The following is a 20417-nucleotide window of genomic DNA, read 5'->3' on the forward strand; positions in this document are numbered from 1 at the left end:
GGAACAAAAATGGCACATATCAAATTTTAACCTGTTCTAGTTATATCTTTAAAATAAGTTTTAATTTCCATATTATAATAACTTTAAGGTTATGTTATGGTAAAGTGAGAGGATAAAACAGAAGGTTATATCAGAAGGTTAATTTCAGGAACTACAATTTGACCAGAAATTTTTAACTTAGAAATGAAAGCACACTAATCTAAGGTTTTACAAATTATCATTTAAAAAGTAGTCCCTTTTCCCTACCCATTTATTGCTGCAACTCATGCACTTACAAAAATGCAGTGGAATAGAATTATCCAGGGATATGTCTAGGAGGGAGAATATCATGCATCCATGCAATAGGAACTGCTAAAAAGAGATAATATTTTTACAATTTTTTTACCAGCATCTAGTCATTAAAATATATGTTATAAAGATATATGTACATGCTTAGTTGTATTATGTTTGTATTTCTATATGTATTATTAATATAATATATACTACTACATATATGTACTAAAAAGTTTAATGGGAACTTCCATAGATTTTCCAAAATCACATTCGAATTCATCAGGTAATTAAATTGATCTCCACTATCCCTAAAACATAAGGGAGTGAAAGAGAGAACTTGTCCAACTATTATCCATGAAAAGTTCCTTTTAGATCAATCTTCAGTCACTTTTTTTTTGATGTGCGCTCCAAATAATAGTTACACTAAAGTTACATTGTTAAGCAAAAGCAATTGTGTTTAGCAACTATGTTTCTGACAATTCAAAACCATTTAAGTGACAGATAAATGTAACCTTGTTTTTTTCTTTATTATTTGGCAGCTGAGATTGGGGATTTTGATGAAACAGTAGATCGGGAGCACTTAGCAAAGAACAAGTACATACCTCAGCAAGATGCACTAGAAGACAAAATTGTGGAATTTCACCACAACCACATGTAAGTCTCACTACTTTTGTTTATATTTTCCTCTAATTTATTTCTTTTTCATACTTATATGGCAAGAAGGGATCTAGGAAAGTCCACTTCTCACCATCCCTATCTTTTTTATTTTTTCTTATGTATGTCGTCACCACCACCACTAAAAAAAACACATTTAACTAAACAAATACATAAAAAATTATGTGCAAAACCACAAATTCCACATTGTTTACAATATGTTTAAAACTATGTAAATTACGTATGCATGCTAGTATAAACATCCTTTGCTTTTGAATTCCTTTTGGATTTGTTTTGATACTTTTTTCTCATGATTTTGTGGCTTTTTTATTCAAAGATATTTTATTTTCCCAATTACATGTAATCATCATTTTCAATACACATTTTCCAAAATTATAAAATACAAACTGTCTCATCAAACATGCCTTCCTTCTCCTCAACTCTGAGATGGTGAGCAATTTGATCTGGACTATATAGGAATTATCACACCCCATATTGGTCATTACTGTAAGAGCACACTTATACGAAACCAAAACTTCCCAGATAAACTGTAAATAAACTGATATGAAATATAGTATGCTTTGTTCTGCATCAAACTCCAACATTTCTTTCTCTGGAAGTGGATAGTATTCCCTGTTAGAAGTCCTTCAGAATTGTCCCAGATCATTGCATTGCTGAGAGGAGCTAAGTCTTTCAGTGTTGATCATCATACAGTATAACTGTTACTGTGTACAATGTTCTCCTGGTTCTGCTTATGTTGCTCTGCTTCGGTTCCTATAGATCTTTCCAGATTTTTTTCTGAAATCATCCTGCTTATCATTTCTTATAGCACAATAGTAATCCATTACCAACATATACCACAATTTGTTCAGCCTTTCCCCAGCTGATGGACATCCCTATAATTTCCAATTTTTGGCCACACGAAAAAAGCTGCTATAAATATTTTTGTACAAGTAGGTCCTTTCCTCATTTTTATGATCTCTTTAGGATATAGACCTAGTAGTGGTATTATAGGCTCAAAGGGCATGCCCAGTTTTGTGGCCCTTTGGACGTAATTCCAAATTGCCCTTCAAAATAGATGGATCAGTTCACAACTCCACAATTCTGCAGTGTTTTCCCAATTTTGCTTCATCTTGTGACATTTATCACTTTCCATCACTGTCATATTGGCCAATCTGATAGGAGTGAAGCATTGTTTTAATTTGCATTTCTCTATGATTCTTGATAGCTTTCATTTCTTCATCTGAAAATTGTTCATATTCTTTGATCATTTGTCAATTGGGGAATGATTTGTATTATAAATTTGACTTAGTTCTCAATAGCACTGGAAAAGTCAGAACTTTATCAGAGAAATTTGTTGTAAACTTTAACCATTTTGTTCTTTCCCTCCTAATCTTGGTTACATTGGTTTTGTTTGTATAAAAGTTTTTTAACTTAATATAGTAAAAATTATTCTTTTTATATCTTATAATGCTCTCTATCTCCTATTTGGTCATAAATTCTTCCCTTCTCTATAGATCTGCAAAGTCAAGTATTCTAATTTTTCTCTAATTTACTTATTTTTTTTTAAATTTTTATTTGGTCATTTCCAAACATCTAATTTACTTATGATACCACTGTTTATATCTAAATTATATGCCCATTTTGACCATATCTTTGGATAAGAGTGTGAGATATTGTTCTATACCTATTTTCTGCCATACAAATTTTAAGTTTTCCAGTAGTTTTTGTTAAACAGTTAATTCTTATCCCCAAAGCTGGAATCTTTGGGTTTACCAAACATTAGGTTTCTAAGGTCATTTACCCCCTGTATATGGTGTATCTAATCCATTCCATTGAATTACCATTCTATTTCTTAGCCAATACCAGACTATTTTTTATGATTATTATAGGACAGTTTGAGATGTGGTACTGTTAAGCCACTTTCCTTTGCTTTTTTTTCACTAATTCCCTTGATATTCTTGACCTTTTATTCTTCCATATGATTTTTGTTATTATTTTTTTCTTGTTTATAAAGTAATTATTTGATAGTTTTATTAGTATGGTATTGAATAAGTAAATTAACTAAGGTAGACTTGTCATTTTTATTATATTAGCTTGGCCTACTTCTGATCAATTAGTATTTTTCCATTTGTTTAGAACTGATTTTATTTGTTTGAAAAGAGTTTTGTAATTGTGGTCATATAATTCCTGTGTTTGTCTTGGTAAGTTGATTCCCAGGTATTTTATATTGTCTATAGTTATTTTAAGTGGAATTTCTCTTTTTATCACTTGCTGCTGATATGTAAAAATGCTAATGATTTGTGTGAATTTATTTTGTATCTTGCAACTAAATTTATTAATTATTACAATTAATTTTTTAGCTGATTCTCTAGGATTTTTTAAGTATACTATAATCTACAAAGAAGTGACAGATTTTTTTCCTTATTGTCTACTTTAATTTCTTCAATTTCTTTTTTTATTTTCTCATTGCTAAAGCTAGCATTTCTAATACAATATTAATAGTGTTGATAATGCACATTCTTGCTTCAGCGCTGATCTTATCGGGGAGGCTTCTAACTTATTCCTATTGCAGGTGATACATGCTAATGGCTTTAGATAGATACTACTTATAATTTTAAGAAAAGTACCATTTATTCCTGTGTTTTCTAGGGTTTTTATGGATGTCATATTTTGTGAAAGGCTTTTTCTGCAACTATAAAGATAATCATATGATTGCTGTTAATTTTTTTATTAATATTATTAATTGAGGAAACTGGCCTCTAATTTTCTTTCTATGTTTTTGCCCTTCCTGGCTTAGTTAATAGACCCATATTTGTGTCATGAAAATAATTTGGTATTATTCTTTCTCTATTTCCACAAATAGTTTATAAAGTATTGGAATTAATTGTTTTTAAAAAATGTTTAATAGAATTCACTTGTGAATATATCTGGCACTGGGGATTTTTAATATGGAGTTCATTGATGGTTTTTCTGGTTTCTTTTTTGGAGATGGGATTAAGTATTCTATTTCCTCTTTTGTTATCTGGGCAATTTATATTTTTGTAAATTTTCATTGGGCGGCAGCTTGATAGCTCATTGGATTGAGACCCAGCCCGAGAGATTGGAGCTTCTAGGTTCAAATCTGGCCTCAGACACTTCCTAGCTGTGTGACCTTGGGAATGTCACTTGACCTCCATTTCCTAGCCCTTACCACTCTTCTGTCTTAGAACCAATACATAGTATTGATTGTAAGATGGAATGTAAGGGCTAAAAAAAAGTGAATATTCATCCATTTTGCTTAGATTGTCATATTTGTCATATAATTGGGCAAAATAACTCCTAATGATTGCTTCAATTTCCTCTTCTTTAGTGGTGAATTCACCCTTTTCATTTTTTGATACTGATTACTTGATTTTCTTCTTTCTTTTTATAAATCTACTTTTACCAATGATCTATTTTATTTGTTTTTCCCCCCATAAAATCAACTTTTAGTCTTATTTATTAATTTGGTGATTCTGTTTTTCAATTTTATTAATTTTTCCTTTAATATTTTAGAATTTCCAATTTAGTCTTTAATTTGGGATTTTAAAATTGTTCTTTTCTAGTTTTTTAATTGCATGCTGAATCAATTGATCTCCAGTTTCTATCTTTGTTGATGTAAATGTTTAGAGTTATAAATTTGCTCCTGAGAGCTTTAGCTATATCCCATAATTTTTGATATGTTGTCTCTTCATTGTTATTCCCTTAATAAAATTATCAGTTGTTTCTATAATTGTTCTTTGACCCACCCCTTTTAGCATTAAATTATTTAGTTTCCTATTAATTTTTGATTTGTCTTTACATGGACCCTTATTGATTATAATTTTTACTGCATTGTGATCTGAAAAAGATGATTTTTATTATTTCTGCTTTTCTGCATTTGGTTGTGAAGTTTGTATGCCCATATATAATCATTTTTGTGTCAGTGCCATATACTGATAAAAGTAATATATATTACTTTTTATTCCTATTCAGTTTTCTGCAGAGATCTATTAGTTCTAACTCTTCTTAAATTTCATTCACTTCCATTACTTCTTCCTTGTTTGTTTTTTGGTTCAATCTATTTTGATCTTAAAGGGGGAAGCTGATGTTTCTCTCTAGGATAGTTTTATTGTCTGTTTCTTCCTGTTGCTCATTGAATTTCTCGTTTAACAATATGGAGGCTCTATTATTTGGTGTATGTTTAGTACTAATAATACTTTATTATGTGTAGTACCTTTTCGAAAGCTGTAATTTCCTTCCTTATCTCTTTTAGTTAGATATATTTTTGCTTTAGCTTTTTCTGAGATCATGATTGATACCTCTATTTTTTATTTCTGAAGATGCACAATAAATTCTGTGCTATCCCCTTACCTTCAATCTATGTGTTTTTCCCTGCCTCAAAAGTGTGTCTTGTAAATAACATATCATAGGATTCTGGTTTTTATTTCATCTGCTATCTATTTTCATTTAATGGGTCAGTTCATTCCATTCACGTTCATAGTTATGATGACCAACTGTGCATTCCCCTCCATCTTACATTCCCATTTTGATCTTGTTCTTTATCCTTTCACTCTTTTTCTCCTCACAAGTATTTTGCTTTTAATTAGCACCCCTTACTTCCCCTTGCGTTGTCTTATTCCCTTTCTACTTTCCTTTGGGAAAGGTAGGATTCTATACCTGAATGAGTATGGTTGTTATTCCTTCTCTGAACCAATTCCAAGACCACACTTTTTCCAAAAAAAAAGTCTTTCTAGCTTGGTCATATCCAGTGGAACTTTTGTTTTAGTGTCACCACCCTTCAGGAATTCAGGATTACCTCCATAGTTTAATGAATAATAAAGTAAGAGTTTTGCAGAATATTTATCCTCTCTAAACGACTGGTGTCCCAACAGAAACTATGTTTCCATTATGTGTATGCTTAATCTTAAATCTGCTACTAATTTCATGTAGGTACATGTGGTCTCTTCAGATATCTACTATATTAACTTATCTAGGTTTCTATTATTACCTTTATTTCTTTATTTTTAGTTAGATTTAACTAGTTATGAAAGGGGAAAATTAAAGCATATGTTAAAATTAATTGTGGGTTAGACTTGAATATATTGTTAATTAGGTGGTTGCCAAGGATTTAATTTCTAAATCCCAAAATAAATTACTAAAGTAAATGGAATTTATGGTAGTTTATTTACAATATTTATAATAGAAGGAAGATATTAAGGAATGAGGGAGGGAGGGAGGGAGGGACAGAGGAGAGAGAGAGAGAGAGAGAGAGAGAGAGAGACAGACAGACAGACAGACAGACAGACAGACAGACAGACAGACAGAGACAGAGAGAGAGAGAACGAGAACTAACTTTGACTTCTTCTGATACCAGTTAGAAGAAGGGGAAGAGAGTCTCAAGAATGGTGAGGTCACTAAGTCAGCTTTTCACTCACCAACTTAGACAGTCTTAAAGATGTCTGGGTATCTGTCTGCCTTCCTGTTGCTCCTCCAAGTCAGTACCCGAATCTCGGAACGACTGTCTGTCTTCCCTTTAGCTCTGTGGGACTGATCCTTCACGCCAAGCCCTGGTGACTCACTGATCTCTTCAGTCTTTTTTTTTCTTCTTCTCCATTTAAAGACCTTTTTCGCTTGTGTCACTTCCTCTAAATTTTTATGTGTACCAATCACAGCATAAGCTTTTCTCCAGGACTTCTTTAGTTCTCACCTTCTTTGGTTAGATTTTCTCCAGGACTGTCCATTCTTTAGTTCTCACCTTCTCTGGTTAGATCATATCTTTTTGGGTTACTTAACACCTATTTTGTTAAGTTCACTTTTGTAGTTACTTAACATCTTTTTGCATTTAATTTACCTTTTGTAGTTACTTAACACATTTTTGTAGTTAAAATCTAAAAATAGATTGTAGTTTACAATTCTAGCTTCATTATAAAGGAAGACCTAAGTGTTTTCATTGTTACAATCAGGAGATAGCTAAATCCAATCTTCACATGTACCACTATTATTATTTTGTTGTCAATTTCTATCTCTATCTTATTTAGTTTTTCCTTTTAAAATGTGCATGCTATAACACGGTATGTATAGTTCTGATATTGATAATGTTTCATAATCCATCATAAACCTCTACCCCTGCAACTGTAATAAAGTTTCCCTGTCATCCCTTCCATTTATGTCCATTTTAGCCCCAAATCTGTCAGAGATCATAACTTCTGCCTCTGCCTCCTATGGATCATGATAGGCATACTATATCCTGCTCCAGCCCCTCACCTTCTCTCTATGTGTGTCTTTCATTTTCAGTGTATTTCTTGTAAACGACTCATTATCAGGTCCTGGTTTATTATCCTTTCTGCTATCTATTTTCTTCCCATAGGTGAATTCCTCTCATTACACTCTGTCATAGTTAGTAGCTATGCATTTCCATCTACTCTGTTCCTCCTCATTTTTTCCCTTCTTTTCTTTCTATGTTTCTCCTCAGATGTCTACTTTCCTTTGACCAATATCTCTCCAATTCATTCCCCTTCCCAAAAATCCTCCTTTATCCTCTCACTTTGGTCTTCTTCTGCCAAATTGTCCCACCTTTCCATAAATCTCTTCCTTATACCCCCAACTGTGTCCTCCTACTTCTTGATATGAGTTTGATGCTAAAAGCCTCTCCTGTAGGGGAGGGAAAAAATATGAGTCTTAGAACAATGGGAAAATACTGTACATTAATTAAATAAATGAAAAATAAATAAGTAAAAATCCCTACTTTATCTTGTCTTAAGAGTTCATCCCTCTCCCTTCACTTTACTCCCTTACCTCTTGATATGTACTCACCTCCTCAGTCCCTCTCTTATTCCATTCCCTTTTACTCCTATTTTTCTGTACATTAAGAAAAATTTTACCCTTCTAATTGTGTATCTTTATCCAAGGTCTATTGAGGGTAGGCTTCTAGTACCACTAGCCCTTCATACTCTCTTCCCCTTCTCCAGGATTGTTCTTCTATTCATTCTTCCTCTATATGAGATAGTCATTATACCATACCTTCTCTTGGTCTATTCCTCTAGCATTTCGACTCATTATATTACGTTCACCTCAATCTCAAGTCTTTGCTCCATACACTCCCCTTTAGTACACTCAGGCAATGATGCCCTTCCACAGGGCCAGAAATGACATTTTCCCATACAAGAAATAATTTGACCTTTTGGGTTGCTTATAATTAACTTTCATTACCTTTGTATGTTTCTTACAAATTTTCTGCTGAGTTCTGGATTTTGCTTCCCAGGAATAGTTGAAACTCCTTTAGTTCATTAAATATCCTTTTTTTCCCCCTTATATGCTTATGCTCATCTTTACTGGATATGTTCTTGTTTTTAAGCCCAGTTCTTTTCCTATAGGAAATGTTGTGTCCTGTGTCCTGAGTTCTTTTAATGTGACTGCTAGGTCTTGTCTTATTCTGACTATAGCTCCATAGTTTTAAAACCATATTTTTTCTTGTAGAGCTACAAGCTTAGTAGTGATGTTCCTGTGCCTTTTCAACTTTGGGTCTCTTTGAGGTGATGTTTGGTGGATTCTTTAAATTTTTATTTTATCCTCTAATTCTAGAATTTCTGAGCAATTTTTTTTCCTTAATGATTTTTTGGAGTATTGTATCTAAACTCTTTTTTTTTATCTTATCTTTCTAGGAGTCCAACTATTCTTATATTATTTCTCCTTAATCTATTTTCCAGGTCATTTGTTTTTGTGCTAAGATGTTTTATATTCTCTTTTATTACTTCATTCTTTTGTTTTTTGCTTTATTATTTTTTGTTGTCTTAGAAAATCATTAGTTTCTTCCTGTCCAATTCTAGTTTCTAATTCATTGTTTTCTTTTTTGTGTTTCTGTATTTCTTCTTCCATTGATGTAATCTTTCACAATTTTCTTGATTTTCTTGCATTGGTCTTATTCATTTTTCAAAATTTTCCTCAATCTTTCTCATCTGACTTTTGAAGTTTTAAAAAATCTTCCAGAAGTTCTTTTTGAGGTCAAGACCATTTATTGTATTTCTCTGCTGTTTCTGAATTGGTGTTTTTTACTTTGTTGTCCTCTGAGTTTGAACCCATGTCTTCTCTGTCCCCATAATAGTTATTAATAGTTAAGAGACTTTTTCCTTTGTTTGATCATTTTTATTCATTTATTTTTAAAAATTTAGTGTGCAGGACAATATATTTAATTATTGGCATTTTACTAGATTTTCAGGGTTCCTATTTTGCTAGAGTATATTACCCCAGATTTATGGACTTTTTTTTTTGTATTTGTTTTTACCTAGGTCCTATTTAGTTTTTCCATTTTAATAGTTTAAGGTCTGATATCATTCTTAGTCTCTTGCTCAAGCCCTAGAATGTGATTGACCTCAGGTGTTCTGATCAGAGTGAGAGGAGAGTTTTGCCACTTCTACTGCAAATATCCAGTCTCTTTCCCCATGAAGTAGCAACTAAGGAATCTACTCTCCTATGAGTGACTATAGTTAATGGGGCTCCAATCCTTTAGTAACCACACTCACTGATATTTAGTCCATCTTTACTCTTCCTCTCCTACTGCTAAAGCCCAAGACAGAGCATGTGTCTAGTCTGCATGCCTTGGGCCTCCAAAGAATCCTCATTTGCTAATGAGGAGACTTGAGTTCCTGTTTTCAGGGTCCAGAGCCCACCAGCAGACACTGAGGTGTTCACTCCTTCAGTTCCCAGCTATGGAATAGAGGAGGCCTTCAGTACTGAGGCTGTAGTCCAGGGGTCCCCAAACTTCTACCCATGAGCCACACATGGCCCCCATCCCCCACCACGCTTACAGAAGGGGCACCTATTTCATTGGTGGTCAGTGAGAGGAGCATAGGATGCATCTGCATCCTATGCTCCAGGAGTACTATATGTGGTGTTGCTCACATATAGTACTACTTCTTGTGACATAATCCTTTGCATGGTGCCTTGTTCTGAGACTAAGTGAACTAGAATGACATGCCACTGCACAATGGAAGACATCGGCATGGTGAGGGGCGATCTGGGGGAGGGGATTCAGCACTGTGTATACTGCTGCCCAGTTAGGGTTTGAGTTAGAATTAGAGTTAGGGTTAGGTTTTCATAATCCGGCCCTCCAACGGTCTGAGGGACAGTGAACTGGCCCCCTGTCTAAAAAGTTTGGGGACCCCTGTGTAGTAGTAGTGTAGGGGACTACAGTATAGTCGATATAACTATTCCCAGGGCCCTCCTCTTGAAGATCCCAGTGTGATCCTCTGGGATGCAGGCCAAGAATGTGAGGTTGCTAATCCTGCCCACAGGGGCTACCTCCTTGATTCCATTCTGTTTGCTTCTTTTCTGTCCCCAGGTTCAGTCCCACCAAGTCAGAAATCTTCCTCCCTATTTTCTTGGGCTGTTCAGCTTCATTCCCAACTCTTATATGTTTTGGGTACTTTTAATTTTGATTCTGTGGAGATTTTTGTTTGTTTGTTTGTTTGTGTTTTTTTTTTTTAGTGTTTTGTGGAGTGTATTAGAAGGGCAAGAGAGCTTTATGCCTTACTCTGCCATCTTTCCCTCAGTCTCCCCATTTCAAGGAATTACCCCCTCCTAAAGCATTTTTTTTAATTTTACTTTTTTAAAAATACCTCCTCGGAAGGCAATTTTAAAGCTTGAACCATATTGTTGTATAAAACAATCACATGGCTCAAAGCATCTTCTTTGTGTCTAACAGACTTTATTTCAGGTAAAAAAAAAAATTCCCCTCTATTCCCTCATTCTCTACATTTGGTCTCATCTACACAATTGAATTCTAAGCTATCTAATAGAAGGGAAAGGGAAAGGAGAAAAGAATAAGCATTTATATAGTTCCTACTATATTTTAGGAATTATACTAAGTGCTTTACCAATAGAGATCCCTGTATTCCATTTCTCTACAGGGTCAGAATTTCTATAATCTCTTATCTTCTACTTTACTCCTTGTAGTCAGAAGAAATCTCACTCCTTCTTGCCAAGACTAATCTGTTTTACCTCTAATTTATATCCCAGCTTTTCTCCCATTTTGATAAATTAATTTTCCCCTGTCTTTTGGTATATCCCCAAATTTTCTATCTTCATTGACTCATTCCCCTTCCTACATACAAACATGCTTACATCGTCTCTACCCTAAAAAACAAAAGTACCCTTTCCTTCAAATTGTTAAACTTTTATGCTATCATCCTTTTGCTTTCTTTTCTATGATATCAAAATTCTAGAAAGAATAGCAAATAGATGCTTCCTCAAATCCTTCATATCCATTCACTCTTTAGTTCATTGTAATTTGGTCTCCACTCTTATCTTCACTGCCAGAAATATTCTCTGCCCTGAAAATTCTTGGTATGTAACTTGAAACTTAGATACAGATACCTAGTACGTTATCAGTCTCATAATAAAAGTTATTTGAACTCTGTAAGGCCTGTTTACTTAACAGAATTAAATAAGATACTAACTTGCTTTTGCAGTTCCTTCTGTTAATAAAGCAAATTATTTTAGGTATATGAGATAACTGTAGCAATTTATTGTTGATTTATTAATGCAGCATTTATATTAGTTTATTATTACCATTAATACTGTATTAGTTATTAAGCTGTGACCCATCATGTTTCTAAAGCAAGAGTCTATAGAAGTTGACAAGTGATGAGATATGAAGGACAGGAAAGAAGGAGATTTGGATAGCTGAACAAAAATCTTCATGAAAATAAATTGATAGTAGATTGCTGGAAAACAGGGGAGGACATGAGGCTCCAGTTTTTGACACACTGAATTTTAAGTGAATTTTATGGACTATTCAGAAATATGGAAATACCCAGAAGGCAGTTAAAAATCTGGAGGTGGAATTGAACAGAGATCAGTACAAGATATATACTTTTGCACAATTGTATACACAAAGATGTTAAGTGAAGCTACATGAGTCATAGAAGTTACAGAGAAATTGTAAAAGGAAATAAAAGGTTAAAAAGACAGCCTTAGGGAATGTCCACACAGAGAGGACCTATTGATTAGGAAGTATTCGAGTGAAATGTGGGAAGAAGGTGGTAAAGATCATGAGTATAGCTCACTTTCTAGAAGTCTGGTAATGAAAGGAAGGAAAGAACTAGCTTGGTAGAGTAACCAGTTTGAGGGAAAAATTTCATCCTAGCAATAGACTGTTTAAGACTCTGTATGTTCCAACAAATAAATATTAATCATTGTCTAGCATGTATAGCACTTCTCCATTTTCAGGGGTGATTAAACTGGGGAAAACTTACTCATGATGAACAATTTCTTTAGCGGCTGGTTTCAAAATCCAGAATGCCAATTTAATCATTTGTTCTGAAAAATCTAACTGCCAAATAAACATTTTTTTTTGTGTTGATTGTTGGTATATTGGTAGTGGGGAAGTGTATTCAAGAAATCAAATAATTCCCCTATGTCTAATAGAGATATTTGTACAGCCAGGTACTTATATTTTAATGAATCAATGATATTTTCATAGGTTGGAAGAGAATTATCTAGGCAGTTTATGTGGGACAATAATGTATGGACTTTAGTTAGCAGCAAGCTCAATACCAGTCAATATGGGACATGATAGCCAAAAAAAGTTAACAAAATCTTACCCTGCAATATGTTGCCCTGACTAAGCTATATTTGAAATATTGTCTCCATCTTGGAGCAGTGGTAAAAAACAAACAAACAAATGGTTAACAGGCATGTTTTGTTTTTTTAATGGCGGTGTTGGAGCCTTCTCTGGAATACTATCTGTGATAGGGAATGGAATTTTTTTATCTAAAGAAATTACTTTCCTAAAATTAAAAAAATGAAGAAATTTAAAATTCATATAAGAGAGTCATTTCAAGTTACTATAACTGCTTTACCTATAAAATAAAAGACCTGGGGGATAATATCAACTCATAGAAATGGGGCAAGATTTAATCTTTTGAGTTACAGAAAAGGAAAATAAGACTGATGGGGTGGCATTTAGAGGGAAGCAAATTTTGACTCAGAAGAAGGAGCATTTCTAATCCTAACACCATTTGTCTTATTCCTGTTATTCCTTCTGAAACAGAAATAGAATAACAAGAAGATATCTGAATCAAGAACCTGTAAGCAAAGACTTGATTTGGGACAAAAAGTATGTCTATCATCTGAGAAAGTAGACTCAGGACCGACTCTGTAACTACATATGTGTCTTTAGACAAATTCTTCCCTGCCTTGCAACTTAGCTTCTTTATCTTTAAAATAGGGATATTTGACTTCGTTGATTTCATTTTTCAATCTTGGAACCAGTGTCAGATTTGCCATAAGGAGGTGAATATTTTGGCCATGTTTTGGCAACTGAAAAAAATTACTACATTATAAATGGGTTTTATTAGGAAGGGGTAACATGCATACTGGTGAAGCTCCAGAACCTTAAATAAGATTCCTCTTAAATTAATGAATTCTCTGCCAACAGAGTTCACATATTCCTAAAAATATTATAGAAGGATATTGTAATGACCACTTTTTAGGTATCTTCTAATACATTAAAAATTGATTGAATTTAGAATTTACTTTGACCTTTATTTTGCCTTCAACCTCCTTATGAACATTTTTTGTCCTTTTCAGATTATAAACTCCTTGAGAATGGATATTATGTCCTTTTCTTTTTTAAAATTTATTTATTTAATTAATTTATAATATTTCATCATAATTACATGATTTATTTTCTTTTCCCCCTTCCTCCTTCCTGGAGCCAAAGAGCTGGGTTTTATATGTATCATTATTCAAAACCTACTCTGCCCTTTTCATTTTTGCATGATGCCTTACACATAATTTTTTAAATTAATTAGGTTATTCTTGAACTTTTTAAATGTTGACATAATCTGAAATATGTATTTACAGTCACCAAAACAAAAAAATGACAGTCCATTTTCTAGAAGCAAAGATTTTATAGCAATAAGAATTCCTGTGCCACTACTTTTTTCTTATCCCATTTTTTTTGCCATTTTCCATTAAAGAGATTTGAACCCTGAACTGATGACCTGTCTGAAAATTGAGGAAGTTTTCTCTTGAGTCTTGAAGTAGATATTAATTTACTTTTAGATTCAAAGCATGATTATGTCAATAAAATATTAATAAAGCTAACTTTAAAATGGACATATTTCCATTGCAATTATAGGTCTTATGTATAAGGGTAACTTTTAATTTATGATCATTGAGATGATTGTATTAGTGGTAAACTATCAGAAAGCTTAAACAGTGTAGTCTGCTTAAAGAAGCAATGCATTTGGTTTACAAAGGCCTGAACTCAACTTCTAGTCCAGTTACTCTCAACATTTATGATTTGGAGCAAATCATTTCACCTCTTAGCTTCATTTTCTAATGCTGCTTTACCCTAGTTCACTACCAACATCAAAGAATTATAAAATTTGTGAGTTAGAAGAACCTCAGGGGTCATCTCCACTACTATCTAGCCAAGAAGAAGTCTAGCCTACCACCTGTTGAAGCAAACAGGTACAGTGCTCGAACTATAAGGAAGTAGTTCCAGAAATCAAGCCTAAAAATGATCTTTATAGCCTTCACTCATTGTTTCTCATTCTGCCCTCTGACGCCATACAGAATAAATCTCTACCCTCTTCCATGTGATAACTTCATATACTTAAAGATACTAAATATAGTCTCCAGATTAATTAAATTTACTTCCTTCAACCCATTCTCATATGGCATGGACTCAAGGCCTTTTACCAATCTACTGTATCTTCATATCATGTGGATTCAAAGACACTTCACCATCCTAATTGCCTTCTTTTGGACATTCTCAAATTTATTAATGTCCTTTTTAAACCATTTGGCCTATTGAATTCTATCTTCTTCAATCCAGAAAAATCCTCTAGTCTATCAAGGTTATTTTGGATCCTTTCTTGTTTCCAGTGTTGTAGCTATCTCTTCAAACTTGGTTTATCACCTGCAAATCTGATGAACATGTTGACTCTCCTTTTATCCAAGTCATTGATAAAAAATGTTAAATAGTACATGGTCAGGCACAATTCACAAGGGCAACTCCAGCTTAAGCTTCCTGCCATGTTGATATTGAACCATTAACAACTATCTCTTTTGAGTCTAGTTATTCAAAACATTCCTCTCATCTATTAGTGTCATAGTTGTGAAGATTAAATTGTAATCCCTGTCTATTTTTAGATTTTAATATCCAAAAGTGTTAACTTAGTATTTAAAGTCCATCTACCCATTTTAACTACAAAAAGGTGTGAACTAACCTCAAAGAGGTGTGAACTAACTCAAAATAACCACAAAAAGGTGTTAACATCAAATGGTATTGAGTGGGAGGTCTGTGACCCATGTGTGAAAGAATGGACAGTCCTGGAGAGGAGCGTCTACTGTGATTGGTAGACCTAAAATTTAGGAGAGGTGACACAAGAGAAAAAGATCTTTAAATAGAGGAAACAGAGGCACATGGGAATAAATCAAGGATTCAGTTATTCGGAGGAGAGACTGGAAGATCATCACTCAAAGTTGGACTGGAAGACAGACACTTGAGAGACTAGAAGACAGATACTCAAGACTTGGAGTGAAGACACTTGACTGTGGAACTGTACCCCAAGAGGAGCTCCTGCAGGAGACCTCAGACTCCTTTCCTTTTAGATGGTCACTGTGGTGAGTGTAAAGGCTGACTTAGTTCCTTGCCCTTTCTGGAGATTTGAACCTCCAAGAAAGGCCCATCATCTTGAAACTCTTTTTCCCATATTAGGGCCTTAGGATTTCTATCTGGCTCAGAGGAAGCTAGAGTTTTCTCTCTTTTATCTCTTCCTCAATATCTTCCCTCTATGGTAAATAAAGTGCCAGTAAATTATACTTTACTTGAGTAATTCATTTTGGGATTTAGAAATTAAATCCCTGGTGATCACCAATTAAATATATTAAGTCCAACCAATGAATTCAACATAGTCCTATCCAAAAGGAAATGAACTATATATTCTTGCTTGTCATTTTGTCTCTTAATAAACATCACTTCCCAAATATCTAGATGCTTTCCAACCATCTCTTTAATCTAAGTTCTGTCTTATAATTTTCCTTGCAATTAAATTCAAGCTCATTGGGGTATAATTTGTACCCCCTCCTTTCTTCCCCTTTTATTGAAAACTAAGGCTGTTTGCCCTCTTCAGTTTCTTTGGTACCATTTCTGTTTTCTATGATCTTTGATCTTCCACTGATAAGCTCCACAATCACATTTGCCCATTCTTTCAAGACATGAGGATATAGTTGATTTGGATCTGGTGATTTAAATTCATTACTCTCTTGTAATCTCTTTAGTGATCTTAGGTATCAGCTACCTTTCAGTGATTTTTTAATTTACTTTTCTAGTGTTAAAATCACTTTCCTTTGCAAAGATAACAGAAATAAAGTAAGAATGGAGCACCTTTACCTTCAGTTATTGTTGTACCATCCATCCCAGACATCTTTTTTGATTCTTCATTTTGTTCACCCACCTCCAATTATGTTGGATGTGTTTTGTAAATATTGTGTTTATACTCATGGTACATATTGTCTCACCAAGTAAAATATAAGTTCCATGAGGGCAGGGACTTTGGTTCTCTTGACCCTAACATGGTTCTTGACACATAGTAAGTATATTTATAAAATGCTAGTTAATTGATTTATTCATTTGTAAAAATGGGGATATGATAATCCTTGCCTGATCTACATAGCTCATAGGTTGCATAAACTAAAGGTTATATGAAAGCTATTTTTAAGAATCAAAGCAATATGAGAATGGAAATTATCATATATAGGGGGATTCCATTGTAAAATTATTAAAAATGAACCCCCCCAAAACTGCCAGGTAATGTGCCCTAAAAAGTCAGATATGACATAGTCTAAAAGGTAGGTCAAATCCTGGCTCACAGCCCTACTATTTTGAAGGATTCTAATGATTTTCTTTTTTGTTGCTTCTGTCTTGTTTTTAAAGAAAGCTTTAAGGACATGATGGTGCTATAATCCCTCTTCTTTAAAATATGGTTTTGGACTTGGTTTATGGGGCTAGGTCTATTGTAAAGGACTGAGAACTTGTTTTAACACAATGGGTTTTTTGCTTTTGTATGACCTCAAAGGAAATTCTTTGAGATTCTGAAAATTGGCAGAGTTTGAAGTAGACATTTGGGGTTTTGAATTACATGAGCAATAGAGCTTTTGTTCCAGCTGCTAGACTTTGGGTAGGAATGAATGGGAGTTTAAATATCATCTGATCAGCTAGCTTCAGTATTTGGATGAAATGCTTCTTTATATCCCTAGAGAAGTCACTTAATCCCAAATTAATAGACATGGGGAATTCAAATCTTCTGGCCTTTCTTTTTAATTTTTGTTTTATAAGTGGACAAACACCAGCAGAATCAGATTTCCAGCTCCTGGAGATTGCCCGCCGCCTGGAGATGTATGGAATCCGGTTGCACCCAGCAAAGGACAGGGAAGGTACTAAGATCAACCTGGCTGTTGCTAACACAGGAATTCTAGTGTTTCAGGTGAGAGCCACTTCAGACTATTCTTCACATTCCTTAACCAGGAGATGGGAAATAAAATTGGACCCTTGAATTTAATTCCATATTGGCTATTTATTGAAATTTGTGAACAGAATGGGCCAAATTCATACCTTTTTTATTGTTATTTTTTTGGCCCTCCTTTTACTATTTTTTTCTCTATCACTTTAGTCTATATCCTAGGCAAGGGCCAGAGTGACAAGGTAGATAGAAAGTCTGCTTTGGAACCAAGAAAACTTAGATTCTTATCTTTCATTACATGTACTGATCATCACTTAAACTCTGATGAAGAACTTTAACCTGGTAGCTATATAATATGCAAATTTCTTAAACTTTAAGCTTGAAGAAAAGATGAAGTCTTCAACGTGGGTAGAAACATAGGTCTAGTTGTTTTCACTTTTCCTTTACTCAGTTAACTCCTGCATCCAATTTAATTAGCATCTTTCCTTTTAATTAGGAAACCCTTAATTAAGGATTTATTTGGGTTCTGGGAGCCTGGAAATTTATAGCCTTCACTGAGATCAACATATGGCATTTCATGAATTGAAGGACACTCACTATTAAGTCGTGACTTCTCCCTCAGAACAGGAAATAGCTTTTGCATTATAGAATTTTTTCACAATGCTACTCTGAAGTAGGAATTAGTAATTGCATTCCAATAATCATTTTGTGAATGTGGAATATTTACTTTATATAAATATATATGTATATATATATAATTTTATTCACATTCATATACATGTAGCAATACATACATACATGCAAATTCTATAAATTTAAGACATTCATCAGGAGAGATAATCACACTATTTATTATATCAACATAACTGACTAGCAGATAAGGCTAGTAAATATTCTATTGGCCCACTTGCCAGCACTGTCCATTAAACTGTTTTGTTGTAAGGAAAACAAACTCCTCAGTAACCTTGTATAATCTAGAATATAAGCTCTCTTGAACTTACCTGTAAATATGTTAGATCCATGCTTTCTCACCAAATGAAAGCAATTAGCACTTCCTTTGATTTCTCATTGGCGGAAAAAAAAATCTTTATTTTCCTCAACTGATATAGTACCTTATAATTAAATTTTAGCACATTTCTTGGAATTGTAGTTAACCATTACACACTTGCATTGTCAAATCTTCATATCAAGAACAATAACACTGGGAAGGCTTATTTCAGAGCTTCACCATCCTCATATTGTAAGAAAAAGAACATTGATCTTCTGTTGTGCATTGAGGGTTAATGACTAACTGGCTCTTTGGGGATCGTTTTTCAAAGAGGACACAAAGAAATGGCTCTTTCTGTATCAAATATCTTTCAAAATGTCACTATCTGCTTATGGGTGTGGGGATCCGTCTTCTAAAACCTTTTCCCAACATGTAAATGTAGCATTCATTAAGATCACTACTGAAAAAGTGAATATACATCCTTCTATAAATTATTAAATATCAAAAGTAACACTAATCTACCAAAAAGAGTGAAGAAGAAACCATTAAAGTTTCTCTCTAAATCCTGAAATATGAAAACTGAATTCCTTATAGCATTATTGAGTTGTTTTCCTTTCATTGTAAGTCATTTGAATATTGGGAATTACACAGTAAATAATGTAAAAGCATTACATACTAGAGTTAATCTTCTTGTTGGTGCCTCACTTATTTATTCCCATGATTTTGAATTTGTTTGCCCTCTTGCTAATATCTACTGAATTCTTATGATTTATTTTCTGTCCCAGATGCCAAAACATCTTAGTATACTTTTGCCAGACTGATAGACAACGCCAGTCTGCTTATTTGTGTTTTCCAGGATCAGCTTTATTCCTAACTCTTGGCTGTGCCATTCAAAGCTGATTGACACTGGAATTAAGGAAGTTTAGACTTCTCAGGGTCATTCAAGACAATAATAAATTCTTGGTATGCTTAGATTTGGTTTTGGTTATTGTATCTAGACAAAATAAAGCATAATAAATATTAGAAAGTAAACACTAAGCAAAGGATTTATTCTGAGTGGGTCAGATAAATTCAATGGTAAAAATAATGATAATTCATTAGGTCCTCAGAACCTGTAGAGCTCACCCTGAGCAATGGTTGGTTAGTTTCATTGAAATCAAGAACTCAAGTCTATCCTTATCTCTAGGAAGATAAATATTCCAATGCTTTATTAGAAGTATATTTCACAAGAGCCTTGCCTAGTTATTAAGCTAACTTTTGCAGGAACAATTTTGTGTTTCTAATGAACTAGTGGTGTGTTAATGTGTTAATATTCTTTCATGATTTGTGGAAATGTTCCTTGTATTTGCTATAGTGCTTCACTGGAAAACTATATGCTTTATTGGACGGTTTTGTGTTTCTTCCTAGGGTTTTACTAAGATCAATGCCTTCAATTGGGCTAAAGTGCGGAAGCTGAGCTTCAAAAGGAAACGTTTTCTCATCAAGCTGCGCCCTGATGCTAATGTAAGTGGATCAGGGTAGTTTAGGGGAGACCTGCTTTTAAAATTCCAATACAAATGAAATAAATATTTAAGGTATGTGGTAATTTTTGTTTAGTTTAGTTTTAAACTGGAGAGTGGCTTTATACATAGTTTTGTATTTCATTAAGATTTGTTGTTTTGAATTGAATTTGTGGGACTAATTTTGACAACCACTAAGAAGATGCTATTGTGATTTGGAGTTGAAATCTCTATACTTAGAAAATGCTTCCAAAATGCAAAATAACTCCTTGACTGTTATCTTCATGAAAAGCAATGACATATAGTAGATAGTGTCCTTGAAATTAGGAAGGCCTAGGCTCATCACCCACTATAAACATTTACTAGCTATGTGACTTTGTATTAGTCACTGAACCTTTCTTTACTTGAATGTCTTCATTTTTAGAAAGGTTGAATTCTATGCCCATTTTTTGCCTCTAAATCCAAGATCCTTAATAAAGTACAACTGTATAGGATATCTGAGACATGGTAGAACTAATTTTTATAAAT

The 20417-nt window shown here is 33.7% G+C and overlaps 1 protein-coding gene across 2 annotated transcripts in view; it reads left to right on the plus strand.

The window, feature by feature from the left end:
• The window catches only part of FARP1 (FERM, ARH/RhoGEF and pleckstrin domain protein 1), a 338024-nt gene that overhangs the window by 240245 nt on the left and 77362 nt on the right, over positions 1-20417 (plus strand). For both annotated transcript variants that reach the window (XM_007501371.3, XM_007501372.3), the window contains exons 7-9: positions 813-927; positions 17279-17426; positions 19798-19893. In XM_007501371.3, coding sequence (XP_007501433.2) covers positions 813-927; positions 17279-17426; positions 19798-19893 — 359 coding nt within the window. The remainder of the gene's footprint in view (positions 1-812; positions 928-17278; positions 17427-19797; positions 19894-20417) is intronic.

The sequence above is a fragment of the Monodelphis domestica genome, chromosome 8, assembly GCF_027887165.1.
Source record: "Monodelphis domestica isolate mMonDom1 chromosome 8, mMonDom1.pri, whole genome shotgun sequence".
Lineage (NCBI taxonomy): Eukaryota > Metazoa > Chordata > Mammalia > Didelphimorphia > Didelphidae > Monodelphis > Monodelphis domestica.